Source organism: Camellia sinensis, chromosome 2 (genome assembly GCF_055761805.1).
Source record: "Camellia sinensis isolate YWXY chromosome 2, ASM5576180v1, whole genome shotgun sequence".
NCBI lineage: Eukaryota > Viridiplantae > Streptophyta > Magnoliopsida > Ericales > Theaceae > Camellia > Camellia sinensis.
In genome coordinates, this window is record NC_138962.1 from 192,562,942 (window position 1) to 192,584,594 (window position 21,653).

Here is a 21,653-nt window from a genome sequence, read left to right on the forward strand (position 1 = left end):
AATAATAACAATCTTATCGAGCCGAGCCGAACTGAGCCAAGCTTGAGTTTCATTAATATCATAGAGCCGAGCTGAGCCGAGTCGAGCTAAGCTCGAGCCCAGTTAATTATCGAGTCAAGCTCAAGCTTGAGAAGTAAACAAGCTTGAGTTCAACAAAACTCGGTTCAGCTTGACTCGACTCAATTGCAGCCTTTTCAAAGAAATCCATTGATTTAGCCAATTTCAGATATCTCATATCCCGTGTCTTGGGAATTGAGTGGCGCATGGTTTGGCTCGCATGGTAGTGCAATTTTCTAGCCTATCTGTATGAATGAAAGACGTCTCTCTGTTTCATTTCCTTTGGTTCTTGATGAAACTGTGTAGTTAGTTCTTTAGACTTTATTTTGAGAAGTGTTTATTTTTTTTGCTTGTTGGCTTATTAAGAAAAAATATACAAAAAAAACAGAGAGATGATATGACCTAAATAAGCCAATAAAAGGAATTTTTTTTTTTTTGTTGCCTTCTCAAAAGAGACCTTAGTTTATCCTTTTTATTTATTTATTTATTTATTTAAAAAGAAAGATAGCTATCATGTAACCAATTTCAAAATTTTAATTCATTATTGGGTAAATTAAATTTGTGTAGGTACTAAGGGTGGACAAATGTCGGGACAGGTTAGTGACAAGCCGACACTATATAATAACGGACGCTCGGCCCTTCCCTAATATCGAGTCTCTATATTTGCCCAAGTCCAGTCCTAAAAACAATTATAAATGTCAAGTCTACCTATCAAGCTATATGTTAAAAAAAAAAATAATTAAAAAATTCAATAATAAAATTCAATCACATATTCTATTTCTTAAATAAATATATTGACATAATTATAAATTGAAAGATTTTGTGTATAAATTGAAGGGTTTTTTAAATAAATTCAATCACACATATTCACAAATGTGAGTTTAAATAAAATCAACAAAGATAGAATCTAAATCCCAACAAAAAATATATATTTTAATGTATTATAAATAAATAAACAATTAATTAATTTAATAACGGGCCGAACTGGGTTGAAGTATAAATCCCAAGTCTAACCTATTAATATTTCAGACTAAAAATGTTGGCTCTAGCTCAGACGTATGGGCTAAAACAACCTACCCAAACTTTAGAAAAATAGGATTGGGTTAGACCGGCCAACGGGCCAATGTCTACCCTTAGTAGGCACAACATCGTGCTGTGAGTTTGTGAGGTTTATCCTGAATCTATTTCGATGGTTTAAATCGTTAATATTATATGATTAGTCGAGTAGATTACCTATAAAAAAAAATTCATATTTATTAGACATTTATAATCCATACAAGACACATTTATGTTCTAAAAAAACTAGTGTATGATTTTAATAATTTTTTAAAAACCAATTAGTGTGTGATCATAGAATTATGCATGTTCGATTAATTTCATTTTTTCTATTGATGATATACTCGATGAACTTTATAATATAAACTATTCGAATCACTAAAAAAAAATCAAGATAAATCTTAGCAAAGGTGTTCCCTTATGTAAATAAATCGATGTGGTGCGTTAACTTGAATATTATTAGCTAAAATAGTGACGCACACCACCTTGTGTTCTCATTTGAGAAGATAACAAAGCACTTGTCTACACACAAATGATATGAAATAATACTACAAGATTATCAAATAACTTCCAGACTTAACTGATCAACTTTCGTACAAATCGTTCAAATATTTATTTTTTGTTTTAAGTTTTTTTTTTACTTTTTAATTTAATTTATTTTTAGTCATTTTTCTAAAACTTAACTTAAAAATAATTTTATTTTAGATTCATCTTTAAATGATTGAAGTTTAAAAATGATATATATATATATATATATATTTTTAAACAATTTAAAAAAAAACAAAAATGCCCCAAAATATAAATCAATAAAATAACTGAACAAATGAAGTCGGTGGAGTGGTCTTAATTTGTAAAACGGTCGAACCGGCAATGCAACTCGTAACCCGCTAAAATCAATCCCGGTTCACAATGATCGGCTGGTTTAACCAATATATTATTCAATTTAGGGCTCAAATTTTTACTCTCTCTCTCATTTTTGATTTTATCGCTTATCAGCCGCTTCAGCAACACAGCCACTAGCAGCTTCTTCTCCGGCGAAGCATTCCGGCGAATTTCTCTGGTTCCGGCATCTCTACGGCACTACACAGTCCAGGTAACCACTCTTCGCCTCCGCTCTCCTCCCTACGCCGCCACTTCCCGCCACCGCTACTACCACCACCACCACCACCACCACCACCACCTCCTCTTCCCCTTTCCTAGCTATGTATTTTTTTTAGTTTTCTTTGCTGGTTTTTTTATTTTTGTATGTATATACTCTGTTGCCTTGTTGCCATGTTGGAATTTTGACAAAACTTGATATAATTTCTTAAATGAATTCTTGGCATCAAGAACGAATGCTATATATTTGTGTGTGTGCTTTTAAACCTTTAAAATATAAATTTTGATTTTGATTTAAAAGTATATATGTTGTGTGCGGCTCAAGTAATGAAGATATTATTTTCAAAAATCAAAATGTCACATTGTGTCAATACCATCTCAAGCATTTACATATATAATAGTATAAATAGAAAGAAGATACATAATAGTGTATATATATGTTTGTATGTATGTATACTAGCGGTTGTGCAAATGCGATGAATTTGAATTTTATATTGAAATTTTTGAATGGTTTGATAATTAAGGACAGTTTAATGATGAAGAAAAATCATTATTGGATGTGAATTGACAAAATTTACAATGGCTCAAGAATCTTGTATAAGTTTCGTAAGAAGAATTTACAAGATAGAACTAATTGATCATAGATCAAGTTCAAAAGCTTCATGAATAGGGGGAGCATAATTTTAATATAGATTTATGTAGTGAGTCGAATATAGACACTAATTTTAGTATCATAATACTATAATGACTACATTTGTGTTTCATATTTTGTTTTCCATTTCATGTATTACCACTATATTGATTGAATGAGTTCTACCATTCATGTCCGTTGCTAATACAGTGATGACACATGAGATGATGGTAAATTAAATATGGTGCATAAATAATCATCACAACAGTATTATAGTTATTATATATCTAAGTTGTTTTAGTTATAAAATAACAAGTTGCAAACGAAGTTTTAGCTGGCCCTTAGTAGAGGGAAGTTATCTTTTCTCTAGCGGAGGGAAGTTTTTGTTAAACCTTACTAGTGAATAGGTATGTTTGGTTTGAATTTGTAGAGTGATTTTGGAAAAAAATTTCTAAAAAACTTGTTTGGTTGATAATTTTTCCAAAATAATTTTCAAAATCACTTTCTCTTTCTTACACATCAATCAATCACTTTTTCTCTCTCCTCTCTCATTCTCAATCACTTTTTCTTTCACACACATCTACTCAATTACAACAAAATATCAAATCATTCCAAACTCCCAAACTCCAAAACTACTTTCAAAATGCACAACCAAGCAAACCAAAAAATTTCTAAACTTTCTCCCCAAAACAACTTTTAAAAACTACTCTCTCAAAATCAAACCAAACATACCCATATATCTAAGCTGTTTTAGTTATAAAGCCCTCACCATTATACAAGAGTTCTTGTTGGACTAGGTTAAACGTCAATTGTGAAATCAATGTTCAAAAAATTCGACTAATTTTTTGAAAAAAAAGATATATATATATATTTTATAGAATGGTAAACCATTTGCAGCATCAAAAAATCCAAATTATAGTTCACCGAGTCCAAACCCTTGAACTATTACCAAATAAGAAAGAATGCCAGTCCAACCTAGTAGGGTATAACAATGGTGGCTCCAGATAATATTGTTAGGGTAGACATTTTCTTAATATTATTAGAAAGGAACTTTTTTAATTGGATATTTTTATTTTTAGTATTTTTTAAAAATATTTCTTCGTTATATATGAAGAAAAATTGAGAAATTCACTAAAGAGGACAAAAGTTGATTATTGACAAAAGAATTTTTATTTGCTTTTCTTCGTTTTTGGTAGATTTATTTATTTGTAATTCTACTTCAAAAAATTATTTTCTAGGATTTTTTAGTCCAAAAATAATAAATCAGAGGATCCAGAAGCTCAAGATGTGCAATTTGTTATAAGGGATTTGTACTTGAGATGATACTATCAACATTGCTTTGCAAATCTTTTAAATTTTAATGGCCTACTTAATATTTACATAAACTTTTTTTAAATTTTTTTTGAGTAGGTTTGGTTGAACATAAAAAGTGTATTCAATATTTGGTGTAGTGAGCTCACATAAACTAACAACTAAGGCGTTCAAATATTTTTTTGAGGGGTAACAAATGACAATCCAATGAGCTGAAGGGGTTTAAATTTTTTTCAGGGATGACAAATGACAATGCAATTAGCTTGAGGTTGTGTTAAAAAAATTTTCAAGGGTGACAATTGATAATCCAAGTAGCTTAGGGTGTTCAAAAGCTTATTTTGGAGGTGACAAATATCAAATAAACAAAATGCATTAAATGTATGAAAAGCAAACAAATTGAGGGTGTTAAAAAATTTCTTTTAGAGGTGGCCCAATAACAAATAGACAAAATGCATGCATTATATGTATGGGAAAAAAAATTAGGGGTAGTTATGAGCCGGTTATTTATCAAAAAATCCTATTCAACTTTCAGTGATAATTTATCATTGTAAAATTATTTAAAAAAAAAAAATATAATTCAACTACTTATATTTCCCACATCATATTTCAATATAAATTAACACAAATAAATTAAAAATAAATCATAATTCACAAACAAAAGTCAAAATATATCAATCATTTATCAGTGTCATTACCAGTACCAAATAATCATTGTACAAACATAAAACATATTTAAAAAGTCTCAAAATTTTCTCATTATCAAAATGAGGGGCAAATAGGTTAAAAAAAACTTAGGATTTATGAATAAGTTTAGTTAATAGGACCTGCGGGTAATTATCTCTAAAAAAATCGAGAACTTACGTGTATGTTCTATGATAGTTAATGGCTTTTCATCAAACACTACTAAAAAACGTCACTAGTTTTTAATTTTTAGCGACAGTTTGAAAATTTTGTCGTAAAAAATATCACTAATTATAAGTTTTAGTGATAGTTTAAAAAAAGTATCACAAAAGAATCACTAATTTTCAATTTTCAGCGACAATTTAAAAAATTTGTCATAGGAAAACATTACTAATTGTAAGTTTAGCGATAATTTATAAAAACGTGACAAAAAAAAGTCATTAATTGTCAATTTTTAGCGACATGCAAAAAATCATCACAAAAAAAAATTTTAAAGACGATTTTACTAGGACTTGATGAAAATTAAATCCAACTATTAAGGTGTCGTTTGGTTTTGGCTTTTTTAGTTGGTTTTTTTGACTTTTTTAGCCTGAGACTTTTTTAGTCGTTTGGTATTCTTGTTTGGCTTTTTTGACTTTTTGGCTTTAGAATGACAAAATTGCCTAGAATAATGCTTTTTTGACCTTTTGTTTGTATATGGGGTAGTTTGGTACTTTTGTAGCTTTTTTGTTTTTTTGTGATTTTGTAACTTTTTTTTTTTGTCTTTTGTGATTATATAGCCTACAAAGAAAACCAAACGAAGGCTAAGACCTATTGGTAGTTTACCTTAAAAAAAATTTGAGGGCCCCATACATGTGGCATTGCCCCTAGGGTCTAATGGTGAACTGAATTACTTATTGGCCTTGTATATATATATATATATTTAGTACACATAAGAAGAATAGTTACATTAAGGGTCTGTAACAGCCCGTTTGGATTGGATTTGGAAAGAAAAGAAAAGATAAGAAAATACATTTCTTTTGGTCCACATCACTTGTTTGGATAAGTAAAGAGGAGAGAAACGAATTGAAATGAGAAGAAATAGAGAGAAATCCATTTCTCTTATAACCCTCACTTTGAATCTCTCCAAAAGTGGAGAGATTGGGAGAGAAAAGAAATCAACTAATCACTATTTTATTATAATATCAAAACTGCCCCTTTAGATATAGAAGAAATAAAAAAGTGACACCTATAAAAGGCTATTTTGGTAATATAATATGAAACAATTTCTTTTATTTTCTTCTATCTAGTTTAACCAAACAAGATAGGAGAGAAATCATTATCTTTTCTTTTATTTTCTCTCCTATTTATCCAAACATGAGGGAGAGAAACCACAATCTTTTCTCTCCTAAATTATGTAGTTATTTATTTTCTTTTCTCTCCTAGGTTCCCAAACAAAGTAGAGTATGTTCTTGGTTGCATTTTTAGTCATCAAACTTTTTCTTTTGGATAAATACTTTTAGTTATCAATCTTTTGATTTCATCAATCTGATCCCCAAATTACAAAATGTGCGTTAAAATGGTCGTCAATGGTCATGCCATCTAAGTTGATTTAAGAGGAGCAGGGATTACATAAATAGCCCAACTTTCGTTAGGGACCATTTAAACTCACAAATAGTAGTTTGAGGACTAAATTGACAAGATTAAAAGATTGATGACTAAAGTGCAACAAAAGCATACTTCCCTAACTATTCGTGTAATTAGTCCTTTAACAACTATAGTGTTAGGTTTGCAAGGATAGTTCTTATTGGTTTTAAGCCAAAAAAATTTGTGAATGATAATTGATAGATACAATTTAATTTCTCGACATTGCCACTTCACCATGTCTCTTGCCTATCTCTTTATCTCCGTATTAACATATAGGCATATATTATACCATTGGTCCCTCTAGTTAGAACGGAATTTCACTTTGCTCCTTATAGTTTCAATTTAATCAATTTAAACCTAGTACTTTTATTTTCATTTTAATTCTATCCCTTCGTCAGTTGTCGTTAACATTTTGGATAGAAAAGCAACACGTGCAAAACTAGAGTGACCAAATTGGAATTCAAATGAAACTATAGGGACTACGAGTGTAATTTGTTCATTTTTCTTTATTGTGTTGGAATTGCTAAAATTTTCACTTGAGTTGTACGTGGCCTTTTTCCATCGAAAGTGCTAATGGGAATTGATGGAGGGACCAAATTGAAACATAATTGGAGGTGTGGGGTTTAAATTGATGAAATTGAAACTACGAGGACTAAAGTGAAACTTCACTCAAATTAAAGTGGTCAACAATGTAATTTGCGATGGATTGATAATCTTCATGTTATCTCAAATATTTTGCTTATTTGTTTTGTCCTGGCATCTTGATTTTAGTATCTTTCCCTTTCTCTCCAATATGAGAGAGAATTATTTTAGGTTCTTGATAAAACAAAGAAAGCTTGTTACATAAAAAATTATGCTTCTTGTAATTTCTAGTTTTGGGAGTATTGAAGGAGAAAGTAGCAATTATGGCTTAAGTTGTTTAATTTCATGTGTTGAGTTCTTGAACATAGACGCTAGAGTGATAGTATCCTGAGTTGTTTTATGGGTTTTGAATTTTTTTTTTTTTTGTAGAGATAGTCAATAATTTTGGGTACATATTTTTATATTTGGAGAATTTAATAGCATCCATGAACAAACAAATTCAATAAGCATGGTGTTAATAAAATAAAAAATGACTATTGGTTATGCTTTATTTTATGCTATTTTTACTGATATCTTTTAGTGTGTTTATGAAATCATTATGATGTGATTGCTTTAAACTAGTAAGCTCTTTCTGCTGTGTGTGTGTGTGTGTGTGTGTGTGTTTATATGTGTATGTTACATATAATTATTTTAACAAATATGTCATGATGTGATTGCTTTAAACTAGTAAGCTCGTTCTGTTGTGTGTGCGTGTGTGTGTTTATATGTGTTTGTTACATATAATTATTTTAACAAAAATGTCATGTAAAGAGAGATTCAACATAATCTGCGAAGTATGGGTATTTTGAAAAATATGTCGTATCTGTACTGGGTATTTATCGGTGTATGGTACTTCGTATGGTATTTCTGCATACATATTGGGTATACGAAACGTGTACCTAAATTTTTTCTTTTTAATTTTTGGTATACCCAGATGTACCTAGTATATACCCAAGCCATATCGCTCCTTAGTTAAAACAATATTTTCTTCTACTATAGAGATAAAATTTCTTTCACTTGGCTTCTTTTTTATTTTTAATTTTATGCTTAGCATAATTTTAAAATTAAATTATGGTTTGTAAGTTATTTAATATATTGACATTTAATTTTGATTTATACATTTGTTTTTGATATTAAATGTTAATTATAGGTTGGATCTTAGTAAATTAAATCATTTAATTAATTTTTGCATTACTTAAAATTTAAAATAAATATTTTTTTACAAGCGTACTAAACCCAAGCCGTACCCATACTTGTACCCTACTTTTCTTGAATTTTACCGTATCGACGTACTTGTATTATACCCATACCCGTGCTCGTACCCGTACTCGACCCGTGCTTTATAAAACATAATCTACCCGTAGAAGATATTGTTGTAGTAGTTTTGAAATTAAAATCAGAGTGCTGGTATTTTGTTTTTTTAATTGATTGGAGACACCATTGGGCTTATAGGTTAGGTGGTATGTGGTTGGTGGAGTCAAGGACCCGAGATCCTTTATTTAAAAAAAAGGTTGATTAGGAGTTGAATGAACCACATTATTTATGGCCCAGTTTGGTAGGGCTTTTTTCTAATTTATTTTAGCTTTTAGCTTATAGCTTAATTTAAGTTATTTTGATGTGTTTGGTTCAGCCTAACAGTACAGCTTATAGCTTTTTGTAAGTCAAAAATTAACTTATTCTTTGGGTGGAAGAGAAAAAGCTTAATTTATAAGTAAAAAATCAGCTTATGTTCACAGTTATAAGCTGTTAGGCTATAAGTTATAATCACTTTCCCACAGCTCCACCAAACGAGGCCTATGTATCAAATATATGCATATATATATATATATATTTAAATTTCTATTCTTTGGTATAGATAGCCTTCCGCTCAATTCAATATATATGGTTTAGCATATTACTTTGGTTTGCTACCATTCATTGGATTCTGTTATGTCATTTATTTATTATACCATATGATATGGTTTTTATTTATAATACTATATTCATTTTTATGGTTTTTAGGATTCTTTATTCACTTTTACTTCAAAAATTGTTTTATGGTTTGATTGTATAATAGCCTTGATTATTCAAATTTAATATTGGGTAAATTACATTGACTTCTCCTGAGGTTTACACTGACTTCCTTTTTTAGTAAGGCTAAAGGGACTGGAATTAATGCAGATGGTATGAAGGCACAAGGGTAAACAAGGAAAAATATACATTTCAGTATAAAAAAGATGATACTATCATTTTCCCATCTATATGACTAAACAAATTATTGATGAAAAAGGGGGTTAAGTGTTATGTGAATTTAAACTTTATGGGAACCCAATGTAATTATGTCAAAATTGTGTGACTTGCTATATTTTCTCTAAATCTATGGGGAGGTTAGTGTAATTTATCATTTAATATTTTAGAACTATTTGGAAAAGTCCCCATGGCACAGACTCTTCTTGCTTGTTGGTTGTGTTTACATTTTTTGTTTTCCTACTCCATTTCTTGTTTTATACCAAAAAAGTGCTTTTCTATTTTCATTTTCTAAGAAATAATTTGGAAACTTGGTTTTATTTTTCGAATCATCCAAAAGATGTAGCCTATTTTTCTAATCGGAACTCTGAAAAAAGAGCAAAATGAAAACACGAGGCTACATTTATCGTAACCTTATTCCCTCTATGTAAATTAGAGAGGGGTTTCGATTGGACAGAGTTGGATTTGGGCTAGACTTACTCTATATAGGAAGAACATGTGTCATTTCAAGCCTAGCCCAACTCGACATTAGGCCTAATTTAACAATCCCAAGCTTGTCCACTTAACTCAGTATATATGAGTATTAATTTTTTTCTGGATCTTGGAGCCTTAAATGAGTTTGGCCCTTTTAAAATTTATTTTAATTGAGGCTATTAACAAAATTCAAATTATAAATGATTTTTTGTATTTTACACAAATGTTTGAATTTAAGCTTTTAAAAAAATGTAATTTTTCTTATTTTTTTTATATTTTATTACTTTAGTATGTAACTAAATAATAAAATTAAAATTAATCTTTTTAATTTTTGGGCTGGGCCGGGCCGGGCTGGGGCGAAAAATAAATGAACTCAAAAACTTGGTCTAGTCTAATTTTATGAATTAAAAAATATATTTTAAATCTTAAAAATATCGAATTGGGTTAGGTGGACCGCAAAGCCACCAGCCCTCATGTCCACCCCTAATTATAAACCAACAAAAATCCATTTCTCACTTTTCCTTTGAAACCCCTCTTGATTTCCTTACACTGGAATCAAACGAAAGGCAGTGACAATCACAGATCGGGAATCCTGTGGTTCATATCAGTTGATTCCTCTACGAAGAAGGTATGAGTTCTTTTCAAATCTATGGTTGGATTCATGTGTCCTGCCCTGCAGTGCTGTACAAACCACATGAAGAAGAAGGGATGACCCTATGCTATATTACTTTGAAACTCATTTTTCTTTTTTGACTGTAAAAAATGGGTTTAATGCCAGGAGAGAGACACAATAAAATGGGTTAATGTGCATTTCATCATTATTTAAAATTCTGTCTCCCTTTCAGTTGGCCTGTAAATAGAAGCTCTGGAAACTTGAAAACACAATGGTATTTGCAGTTAACTTATCTAAAGATTTCTCTAGGTTATGGGGGTTATATAGTACTTTTTCATTCGAATTGAACTCATTGTACAAATGGGTAAGAATCTTTTTTACAGACACTACATCAAAGCATTTTAAACGAAGAATGAAAATCACACATAAAAACCGTTGACATATAACCAATTGAACTATTGTTGATGAATCGGACTGAGCTTATTGCCTCCAGAACTTCACCTGTAGCCAATTATAATCATGAAATGGTTGGAATTGGACATTAGCTAACATCAACCATGCTCATTTATTTTCTTTATGGAAAATAATGGTGTGTTTAGTTAACCAATAAAATATATTGATATGTTTCGTAATGCTACAGAGGGATTGGTCTCACCGAAAGCTGTATTAATGATGTCTCAATGAATGCTTAGGATCTATTCAATGTGTACAATTATGTTTGATCATTGATATCTTCATACATCATACATCTTACTTACAACCCCCCCCCCCCCCCCCCCCCCCCCCCCCAAACCCCCAAAAAAAAAAATTTAAATCTTGCCACAAAACGTGTTTCCACTATTTTACTTGTTTCCGGAATTGCTACACCAAACCCATTTTTCTGAGTTTTCTGTTTTTGGATGTAGCTACCAAATGCATTTTCACTGATTTCAAAATTCAAAACTTTGTTCTCAAGAACGCTTCCTTTATTATAGAAAACGATAAGGGATAATGGAAACACAACCAAATAGGCCTTTCAATTTTTGTTTTCCTATAGCATCGAAGTTGAGGAATGTAGTTTTATTTTATTTTATTTATTTGGATGAAGATCATTTAATCATAACCCTGCCTTTCCACCATTTAGGTAACAAATTTTTTTTTTAAAATTCCAGGTTATTTGGATTGGAATACTGAACTCCTGCTCCACTTATGCATGCTTTTCAGAGCAAGCACTCAAAACATAAATCTAGACATGTTAGCTTATGGTGTCTTAATTGTATATGGTCTAAAATCAGAATGACCTAGAGAAAGGGAGTTGGTATTAACTGATGTTCTAGTCCTACTTTGTTTAGATTTCAGTTCTTGCTACCTTACTAAGTTGGAGGATTCATACTCTGATGGGAGAAATCGGAAAATTCAGACTTCCCATGCACCCTTTGTTCTTAAAGTTCTAGGAACAAATATAATGGCCCTGTTTGGTAGAGCTGTGGGAAAGTGCTTATAGCTTATGCCTCAACAGCTTATAGCTTACAACTTTCAGCTTAAGCTGATTTTCAGCTTATTCTTAAAGTATCTCCGGCCCCACTCAAAAAATAAGCTGATTTCTGACTTCCAAAAAGCTATAAGCTATAAGTTATAAGCTAAGCTAAACTAAACACATCAAAATAGCTTAAATTAAGCTGAAAGCTGAAATAAGCTGTAATTAAGCTCTGCCAAACAGGCACAATATCATCCCACCGAACAAGTAGGAATGCTACTCAAAACATAATATTTCCTTGTATCCTTGTAGATGGCCAGATGGGATGAGATTTTGTCGCTTCCTGTACAAAACCCTCCAACCTTGGAGTTCTCTGCTGTTGATATTGTGTGGACTAAGGTGGAAGGTTGGCGTGACAATATAGATAGAGTTGCTCTGATTCCCTTTGCTAGAGTGGATGATTTTGTGCGTGGTGAATCCTCTAATAATGACTGCCCTACAAGATTTCATGTTGAAGCAAGGAGGCGTAGGCCTCCAGAGATGCCTTACAAACCAAAGGTTGATGGCATTCTTGAGTATATCTTGTAAGTGTTTGACTTTTTTTTTCTTTTTCCCTCCAATAATTCCTAGTAACCAGTCTTGTGCCACCAAGATGTAATTGATCTTGTTGATTCTGTAGGTATTGGTGTTCGTTTGGTCCAGATGATCACAGAAAGGGCGGCATTGTTCGACCCAGCAGGAGTACTTACGTCCCGAAAAAGAAACCTGCTGGTCGGCCAAATACAAAGAGAGGGTGCACCTGTCACTTTATTGTGAAACGCTTAATTGCTGAGCCGTCAGTTGCACTTATCATATATAATCAGGATAAGCATGTGGATAAGAAAGGGTTGCCGTGCCATGGTCCACAGGACAAGAAGGCTGCTGGAACTCGTGCTATGTATGCCCCATATATCTCAGAGGATCTCCGCCTCCGCGTCTTATCTCTACTATATGTTGGGGTTTCTGTAGAAACCATAATGCAGAGACACAATGAATCAGTGGAAAGACAAGGGGGGCCATGTAATCGTGATGACCTTTTAACTCACAGATATGTGCGGAGACAGGAGAGGAGCATCAGGCGTTCTACATATGAAATGGATGCAGATGATGCAGTCAGCATCAGCATGTGGGTTGAAAGCCACCAGAATAATGTTTTCTTTTATGAAGATTACTCTGATTCCGATCCTTTTGTCTTGGGTATTCAAACAGAGTGGCAATTGCAACAAATGATACGGTTTGGAAATCGTGGCCTTGTGGCTTCAGATTCAAGGTTTGGAACAAATAAATTGAAGGTCTGTTTTTTCAGTTTGTGCTCTACTTTCTTATGCTGTCATTGTCCATATTTGCCTGGTGCTTTAATACATCAGAAGCTCACTATTCTCTTTTCTGCATTTTTATACAGTATCCCATTCATAGTCTTCTTGTGTTCAACTCAGACAACAAGGCCATCCCAGTAGCATGGATAATAGCACCAAGATTTGCATGTGGGGATACCCATAGATGGATGAGGGCTCTTTATAACAGAGTTCACACAAAAGATCCCATGTGGAAGTTGGCTGGGTTCATAGTGGATGATCCTTTGGCTGACATCCTCACAATCAGGTTGGCTGCTTAGCTTTTCATCTGACTTAACTGGGATGATAAGATGGTCCAGTCATTACCTTCAGTTTATATGTATTCCTGGATCCATAGCCTAACAGTAGTGCAATTGATACCTGACTGTCCTTTTGATTAATATGTCTACGGTTTTTAAATATTGAGTCCAGCTCTTTTGATGAGTCTTCACTAGTGGGTAGGGTCTGGGGCCATGCTGTCAGCATTGGATCCATTGGATCTCAGCATAGACATATATATTGTTGAAGAAAATTGTTGGGTGTCTAAATAAATTGATTCCAGATGAAAATTAGTTTTCTAACACCCTCATTCCCTGCAATGGTCCGTCTCTGCTTGCTTAACACTAAGGGCACGTGCTTGTTGATTTGGATAATCTTTCTGATGCCCCACCTCTTTATCCATTTTGGTCCAAAAGTTTTCTTAACAATGTGATCCCAACTGTCTAAAGTATTGAACTTCATCGCATAGCATTGCTCATGGAAAGGTTCGATGACATGCTGAATGTTTGGTAGTTCTGTTTTTTGGTTTTACAGTTCACATCCAGCCCCCGAGAGGTAGCATTAGAAAGTTCAGATCAACGAGTGTGTAGACAACTCATTGCAATGCAGCAGGTCATTGTAGAATGTAGAGATAAAACATTGTGCGTTTTCCTAGCAAATATTACTTGCATGGTGTGGTATATCTTTGTCTGCAGGGAGGATACTTATAAAAAATTGTTTTACGCAGGGAAGTGTTTCAGTGCTCTGCATTGATATCCTTTTGGCGGGTTCGTCATGCATGGCATAAGAACTTAATAAAGAGATGTTCGGAGATTGAGATGCGTGCTGAGATATCAAGACGGCTTGGTCAGGCAGTGTACAGCATCTGTAGAGGACATGGAACCATGGATTTGTTTGATAATTTTATGGAAGATTTCATTGATGGAGCAGATTTCATGGATTATTTCAAGGCGATTTGGTATCCTAGAATAGGTTAGACATTTATCTACTCTTAATCTTTTTTCAGAATAAGGGATTTTTATTTTCTATTCTTTTCCCTCTCACAATAAATTTAGTGACATTGGGATTTCTTATTCCAATTCATCAAGCATGCATTGCCATCATTGGGATTGGTGAATTGGTGAACCGCTTGTCAGGTGGACCATAAAACCCGGAATATACCTGTTTGGATATCCTGTTCAGCTAAATCATATTCTAAAATCTCTACAACATTAATAATAATTGATCTGGTTGTTTGTATTATCTTCTTTTCGGGGGATATTATCAATTCCGACGAATTAGAATTTTAATTGGGGCAAGCTTGGTAAGGAGATCAAATTATTTTTTTATATGGTGAATGTGTGTAACAGTAATAGCTTGCTCGTTTTCTTTCTCTTCCCACTCCCCCATTTATCCTATGTGACAGTCAATTTTATTTTATTTATAAATAATTTGCTGTCTGACTCAGGTTCATGGACTACTATCCTCAAAACTCTTCCGCTTGCAAGCCAAGAGACTTGTGCAGCTATGGAATTTTACCATAACCAAATGAAGCTTAGGTTGCTAAATGATAATGATTCTGGTGTTTATCAACGTGCTGATTGGTTGGTTGATAAGTTGGGTACTAAAGTGCATTCCTACTTCTGGCTTGATGAGTATTCAGGAAAAGATGATTTTGCACGATATTGGAAGGATGAATGGATGAGTGGTTTAACATCTTGGCGCAAATCCTTGAAGATTCCCGACTCTGATGTTGTCATGGTGGGTAAATGTGCAAAAGTTGTTGACCAGGAAGATCGAAAAAGAGCTCATGTTGTATTTAACCCAGGTACAGAGTTTGCAATCTGTGATTGCAGTTGGGCAGAAATGGGCAACGTCTGTGAGCATGTGTTCAAAATTATTAAGGTTTTTCGCAATAAAGGGTTAAGTTTACCATCTATCAGCATGTTTCAATATAACCAGGCTTTGATTAATATGTTACACTGCCCACCCCATGACTCTCTGATTCGGGATCATGCTGTTTCTCTTGCTGTCTGGGTACAAAGTCAGTTAAACACACTGGTTGATCAAGAGAGCGTACAGACCATTGTGGATCCTACTGAGCAACAAACCGTTGGGCTGCTTGCTGCTAATCAAGAGAGAGATAAGATAAATGAGAACCATTGTACAAATGAGAACATCTCATCTTGTGCAGAAAATGGTTCTGCAATTGGCCAGAAGGTTCCAGAGCGTATCATGGATGATTTGGGTGGTTCCTTGCTTGATCAGGTAGCAAGTGAAAATGGCATTTGTAGTGAAAGAGACGGAGTAGAAGTTTCTTGTGCTGAGATGGAAGTTGATCCAGCATCCCTCTGTACCCCCTCATCAGGATTATTTTCTGTTGCCACAGAAAACGGAGAGAGAGTGTTGATTGATGCAGGCCCAGACATAACTAAGAATCTTCCATCTACAGATGATTCATTTACAAGTCTAAATGGTTTTGAAGATGATATCCTGGACAAAGATTCTGGTGAAATTGCTATGGATATGGAGCCACAATTTGTACCTACACTGGAGTTACAAGACCAGTGCACAATGGTCAATGAGATTGGTGTTTACACAAATGACGACGAACTGTCAGCTGTTCCTCACCAAGTTCATGTTGAACCCAAAATTGACAATACTGCTGGATCCATATCCATCCCTGTTGATTCACAGCTAGTCAATGTGGTTGAAACTGCAGGTCAAATTGAAGAGAATAGAGGGACGGGCTTGCAAAATGAGAATGGAAGCACAAGTCAAAACTTACACTCCACGAATGATGATGTCCCATTAGCAGGATTTCAAAATAGCATGGCAGAAGGTTCCAGCCTTGGTCACAATGCAAAGGAAGTGAATTTTGCTTCAAAGAGTGACGATACTTCTGCAGTGATCTCTGACTCCAGTAATCCACAGCTCGTTGATATGGTTGAAGCTGCAGGTGGAATTGAAGAGAATCGAGGGATGTTCTTTCAAAATGATAGTAGAATCACAATTCATAACGTAAACCCCATGGATGATGCTGTTGTCCCATTAGCAGGAATTCAAGATAGCATTGCAGAAGATTCCAATCTTGGTCATGATGCAAAGGAAGCAAATTTCAACCCCGAAATTTACAATACTTTTGCATCCACATCAGTCTCTGCCTCCGTTGATTCGCCTCTGGTCAATACGGTTGAAGCTGCAGGTGGAACTGAAGAGAATGGACAGATGTGCGCGCAAAATGAGAATGGAAGCACTAGTTGGATCCTACCCTCCATGGATGGTGACATGCCAGTAAAAGAGTTTCAAGATAGCATGGCAGAAAATTCCAATCTTGATCATGATACGAAGGGAGCTGGCAGTGTGATGGCTGTGCGCCCAGAATCAAATCAAGACTTTTCATCAAAGTCAAATTCTAGTGAGTCACATCCCCGTGTTGACCCCACCGCTCGTGAAACCTCTGCGGAGCTGTCTTCTATTGATGAACCTTTCGTTGTTAGATGTGGGGCTCAAGATCACGTTGAAGTGATCAGCCAGCAGGAAACTGTTAACGATGGCAATGGTCCTGTGCCTGAGGAAACTGTTTCAGCAGAGTGTCTGCCTACCTCTCCTGTAAGGCAGGAGAATCAGAAAGCTGCTGATGTTGCAACTGGTGATGGATAATATTCTTGCTCTCTCTCCATGTACATACACGATTACATGTAGATGGACTCATTTGTAATATTATCTCAATTCAAACAAAAAGTGGTTTTTTGAAATTCTACATTATCTTGTTAAGCCTTCTACAATTTTGAAGGTAAGGTTTTTAATGTTGTTGCAATATTATAATTGTTTCAATCACTTCTGGCCCTTACAGGTGGAGACTAGGTTCCTTTTGCCTTGGCAGCTGAGCTGATAAATAGTATGGTTTTGAGCTTTTTGTAGTACCAAAATTTGTTTCTATCAGTTTCTTGGACAAACAAATGCTTGAAACAGGATGAGTATAAGAGATGGGTCAAGTGAAGCAAGTGATGAAGTTAATATATATTTTGTATACTACCATGAACATTGATTTGTCTTTGGGGAAAAGAAGGTTGTAGCATTTATGCATACATTAACCGAAGGCATTTGGTGGTTGTTATTCTACTGCTGTCTTGGTTATTTGTTGTTTTATATTGTTCTTGGCATACTTCCATATCCATCCTACAAAAGCTTTTAAAGTAATGACAGGCTTGTTTTGCATCTGAATCACCATATTTTGGAAATGAGAAAGATTCAGTTATTAAGAGAAATAAGGATTATTTTTGGTCATTTTTTATTCGTTAATTGTAAATTATTTGCATCTCTAGGGAAGCATGGCCATTGCAGCTTGTTCAATTTGGTACAACTATGGCGGCTTCACTTCTTCAACATTTCAGGAGGTACTGTTTGTTTATGTGTCATATCGATTGTTTGGACATATTATAAGTGGATCAAGTTCTTATTTTGTTTTATTTTTTTTGCCAGAGAATTTCATTACGAAACTGAAAGGATATACGATGGAGCTCAATACATCAAAGCAGGCAGCCTCTAATAACTACAAGGGGCAACAAACTCTGACCAGGTACTCTTTGCACCCAATTGAAATCTGGCCATATCTATTACACCTTATAGTAAAATAGTTGCATACAGATGTTTGGTGAAGTTGTTGAGTGTGGCTACTGTGAATATACAAGCTAAAAAATAAAGAAGCTTAAACATGTCCTGGAAAATCCCCAAACAATACTGTAGCAGTGTAACTGTCTGGGTTGGCTAAGATGGTGATCTCCTTGGTCATTGGATCAGTGGTGGTGGATAATCCAGTATAAATTTTTTTTGGCTTTTCTTTTGCTGAATTTTTTGTATGCATCAATAACTATAATTGGAGTGCAACAAATAATTTGCAGTATTTCACACAAACATATTTTCTTAACCTTTGTTGCTTGTCATGTTTGTCATGGAATTGGTTCCCAAACACCTTCATTAATGATGCTGTGTTTGGATCTTGGATTGGTGAAGGGATTTGGTGAGGGATTTCTCATCCCTTTTCTTTTTCCTCCACAAATCCATGATCCAAACACGGTATAAAGACAACATAAGTTTCTATTTTAAGAACCGTCAGAATGATGAGAATGATTCTGTAAGGAATGTTGAGAGGAGATTCCCTGGAGCTTGTATTCTGTTTGATTATTTGGAGAGCCTCAACATTCCATTGGGTGATGTTGGGATCAAGAAGGATGCTCTCACTCTCAGTGTTAAACCCTCTAAAGCTCCTGGCCCTGATGGGTTCCAGAGTTAAGACGGATATGGACAAATGACACGACATGGATATGACACGGACACACTAACATGACAATTTTAAAAAAATACAGGATACATGTGGGGGACATCTACATAAATATATGATTTTATATAGTTATTACATGTCATGTATATAAATATTTATTGCATGTTACATATTTGTTTGAAGTTAATAAAAATATACAAAAGAACATGAGTTTCTAAAGTTTAAAGGAGAATTGATTAATAGGTATAAATTTACATCAATTTTCTTTTATTGTTAGTTCCTAATTTATTTTGTTTGAACTTATAATGTGTTTCATGATTAGTCTAAGTGGACATATGTGGCCTCTTAAGTGTCCAAAACAATGTCTAAGTAAAGAATTAAAATAAAATAATAGCTCACAATTAGATGCATGTCGTCGGAAGTGTCTGATGAATGTTGGGAAGTGTTCAACACACGGACACCGCACCTTTTTATGAGCGCCCATAGCTTTTAGGTTCCAGTCCACTTTCTTACCACAGATCCCGGGGTGTGGTTGTGTAATTACTAATGAGTTGTTTCAATAATGGTGTTATACTGTTAATCCCGAAGAGATCAAAAAGACTTCTATTGCTTTTATTTCCAAAATTGAAAATCTGGATACTATTTCTGGAGTTAGACCTAATGTTCATTCTAAAATCTTAACTAAAATAATTGTCAATAAAATTAGACCTTTAATGGACAAAGCTTATCTCCCCCTCCAGAGTAGTTTTACCCCAGAGATTCTCCTCTCTATAAGGTATTGAAGATATTTGATGAAAATATAAGAAACTTTCTAATAAAAGAAAAATATAGATAAATATCAAAATTGATAGACCACGCCAAAAAAACATAACTGTATTAAAGTGAATCCAACAACCCATCATTTACCTGAAGTAAAGTAAAGCACCAAGCCTATGGGATGAAAATAAATAGATACACTTAATTATTACGATGAATTATATTTGTTCGATTGAAAGTAAGGAGGGAGATGCTGACATGATCTTTTCTGGATGCGTTTGGAATGCCAATGCTGATCTTGGTAACATATCACAGCTTCCTCTTGTACCACCATATTTTGGTTTGGAAGGATGTTGAAAAGGGAGACAATGAGAAACCAGTGACCTTGGACAGCTCCTTCAACAACTTCTCAACTGTTATGTTTGATCACATCAACCCACGCAGACAGTCCAATGGTTAAAGGGGTGAACTCTGGAGCGAATCGTAAACTCTGACATCTTAACTTTTGCTGGTGTTTGTGTGATTTAGGGTTTACCTTGCAGCTAAGTGGTGATGTATGGGGCACAAAGGACAAAGGTTCATTTCATGTGAATTGAGGAAAAAGTTAACCAAACCTCTTCTAATGTTCTTAGCTACAAATTGGACAGATGGTTATGATTGTTATTGCTATGTATTCTCTGTTCTAAAACCCCTTTTCTGTGATCTAAATTTGACAGATTGCCTCTTCTCTTTCTTAGGGTAAGATTGGTGCCCCATGGATTGACATATAAACATGGATTGACATATAAAATAGCTCACTGTAAGTTCCATTCTTCCTACGACACTAGTTATTTCAACCATAACATTCTTGTTCTTCAATAAAAGTGTTTGCTCAGAATATTCTATTAACAACTCTCTCTAATGTTCTGTAATCTGTAATATATGAATATCTGCAATTGATAATGAGATTTGGATTGCTACCATCTATTTGTTTCAGAACCTCTTGCTATGTCACAATCCAGAGGGGCTAAACATTTTAAGTCACTGAACATCAGGCTTATGTGATTTTTGACATGGTATACACGTTTGTTTAGGCTATTGAGAAAGGGTAGAGAATGATTATTTTAAATTAATTACTCATATCATATATATATCATGATAATCTTTTTGTCCTCGTGTAGAGTACTTATGTGATGCAACATATACATATATTGGTGGATTTATGATGACCCTTTATTCTAGTGTAATATGTTGGTTGTCTCAATTTTGAAAAGGATGTTGTCCTAGAACAAAAGCGGAGAGATTCAACCAAGCACATGCTAAGTTAAGAAATGTGATCTAACATGCTTTTGGCGTATTAAGGCTCGTTTTTAATAATAAAGAAGATGTTGCCTTATCCTTCTAGTACACAAAAAAAGATTGTTATTGCTTGTATTAGCGTACACAATTATCTTACGAAAACCTTAGATGCGTTTTTTGATCGATTTAATGATATGAATGTTTCTTATGGTGACCTCCAACATGAGAATAATTTAAAAAGCGTAAGAGTAGGTGTTGGGATTATTTTGTCTATTTGATAAAACAATAATTAATGATTTATCTTGATATTGAGAGCTGTACGGTTGAACAGTGTTTTTAGTGCTAATGCATTGTTTTGTAGCAATGTTCTTGGGAGTTAAACAGTCTGCACAGGCCAGCTTGGGAAATCAAAAGGCAAAGGAGTGTCTTTGTTTTTCTTTTCAGACACATAGCTATCAGAGCTGGTAATTGGGAGATGGAGATGGGGTGTTGGCTGGAGAAGATAAATGAAGAATATTAGATATTCTTTGTAACTAACTTCTAAATTATATATTCTGATGTGATGGGACTTGGTTTGATAGTGGGCACAGTGCATGTAAGGGGAAGGGTAATACACAATTGGGTTTGTGTGTGATAACAATGTGTATTTTTGTGGGGTAATTTTATTAATATAATTACAAAAAAATTTAGTACACATTATTTTACTGTTTAGATATAAATTTTTAAACAAAAGTCAAATCTTCCACCATCACAACTATCATCGTTGTCGCCACTTGAACACTATACTATCACCATTAACCAACACAAAATAAAGGGTAAGAATTTATATATAAATTCAAAAAAAAAAGTCCCAC

General features: G+C 33.9%; 2 protein-coding genes across 3 annotated transcripts; both read left to right on the forward strand.

Moving 5' to 3' along the window:
* Nucleotides 1-2,079: 2,079 nt before the first annotated feature.
* LOC114284476 (uncharacterized) lies at nucleotides 2,080-17,321 on the forward strand. Of its 2 annotated transcripts, none has more exons than XM_028227393.2 (6): nucleotides 2,080-2,206; nucleotides 12,163-12,434; nucleotides 12,530-13,181; nucleotides 13,292-13,491; nucleotides 14,230-14,474; nucleotides 14,950-17,321. In XM_028227393.2, exons 2-6 carry the CDS (start codon nucleotides 12,163-12,165, stop codon nucleotides 17,142-17,144), a joined length of 3,564 nt encoding a protein of 1,187 aa, XP_028083194.2. In that variant the 5' UTR covers nucleotides 2,080-2,206; the 3' UTR covers nucleotides 17,145-17,321. The 2 variants fall into 2 exon arrangements, with proteins under 2 accessions (XP_028083194.2, XP_028083197.2); XM_028227396.2 differs by lacking the exon at nucleotides 2,080-2,206 and adding an exon at nucleotides 9,453-10,409.
* A 257-nt stretch (nucleotides 17,322-17,578) lies between these two features.
* LOC145820516 (uncharacterized) lies at nucleotides 17,579-21,492 on the forward strand. Its single transcript, XM_082916472.1, has 4 exons — nucleotides 17,579-17,881; nucleotides 17,967-18,063; nucleotides 20,238-20,320; nucleotides 21,161-21,492. The coding sequence occupies exons 1-4, from the start codon at nucleotides 17,725-17,727 to the stop codon at nucleotides 21,265-21,267; spliced, it is 444 nt and encodes a 147-aa protein (XP_082772598.1). The 5' UTR covers nucleotides 17,579-17,724; the 3' UTR covers nucleotides 21,268-21,492.
* The last annotated feature ends 161 nt before the right edge of the window (nucleotides 21,493-21,653 follow it).

Coding starts and splice junctions, on each gene's coding strand:
- LOC114284476 (XM_028227393.2), top strand. CDS start 12,163: ATGGCCAGATGGGATGAGATTTTGTCGCTTCCTGTACAAAACCCTCCA. Junction 13,182..13,291: donor TTGGAACAAATAAATTGAAG/GTCTGTTTTTTC, acceptor ATTTTTATACAG/TATCCCATTCATAGTCTTCT. Junction 14,475..14,949: donor GATTTGGTATCCTAGAATAG/GTTAGACATTTA, acceptor TGTCTGACTCAG/GTTCATGGACTACTATCCTC.
- LOC145820516 (XM_082916472.1), top strand. CDS start 17,725: ATGAGAAAGATTCAGTTATTAAGAGAAATAAGGATTATTTTTGGTCAT. Junction 18,064..20,237: donor GGGCAACAAACTCTGACCAG/GTACTCTTTGCA, acceptor TAAATTTGACAG/ATTGCCTCTTCTCTTTCTTA. Junction 20,321..21,160: donor GACATATAAAATAGCTCACT/GTAAGTTCCATT, acceptor ATTGTTTTGTAG/CAATGTTCTTGGGAGTTAAA.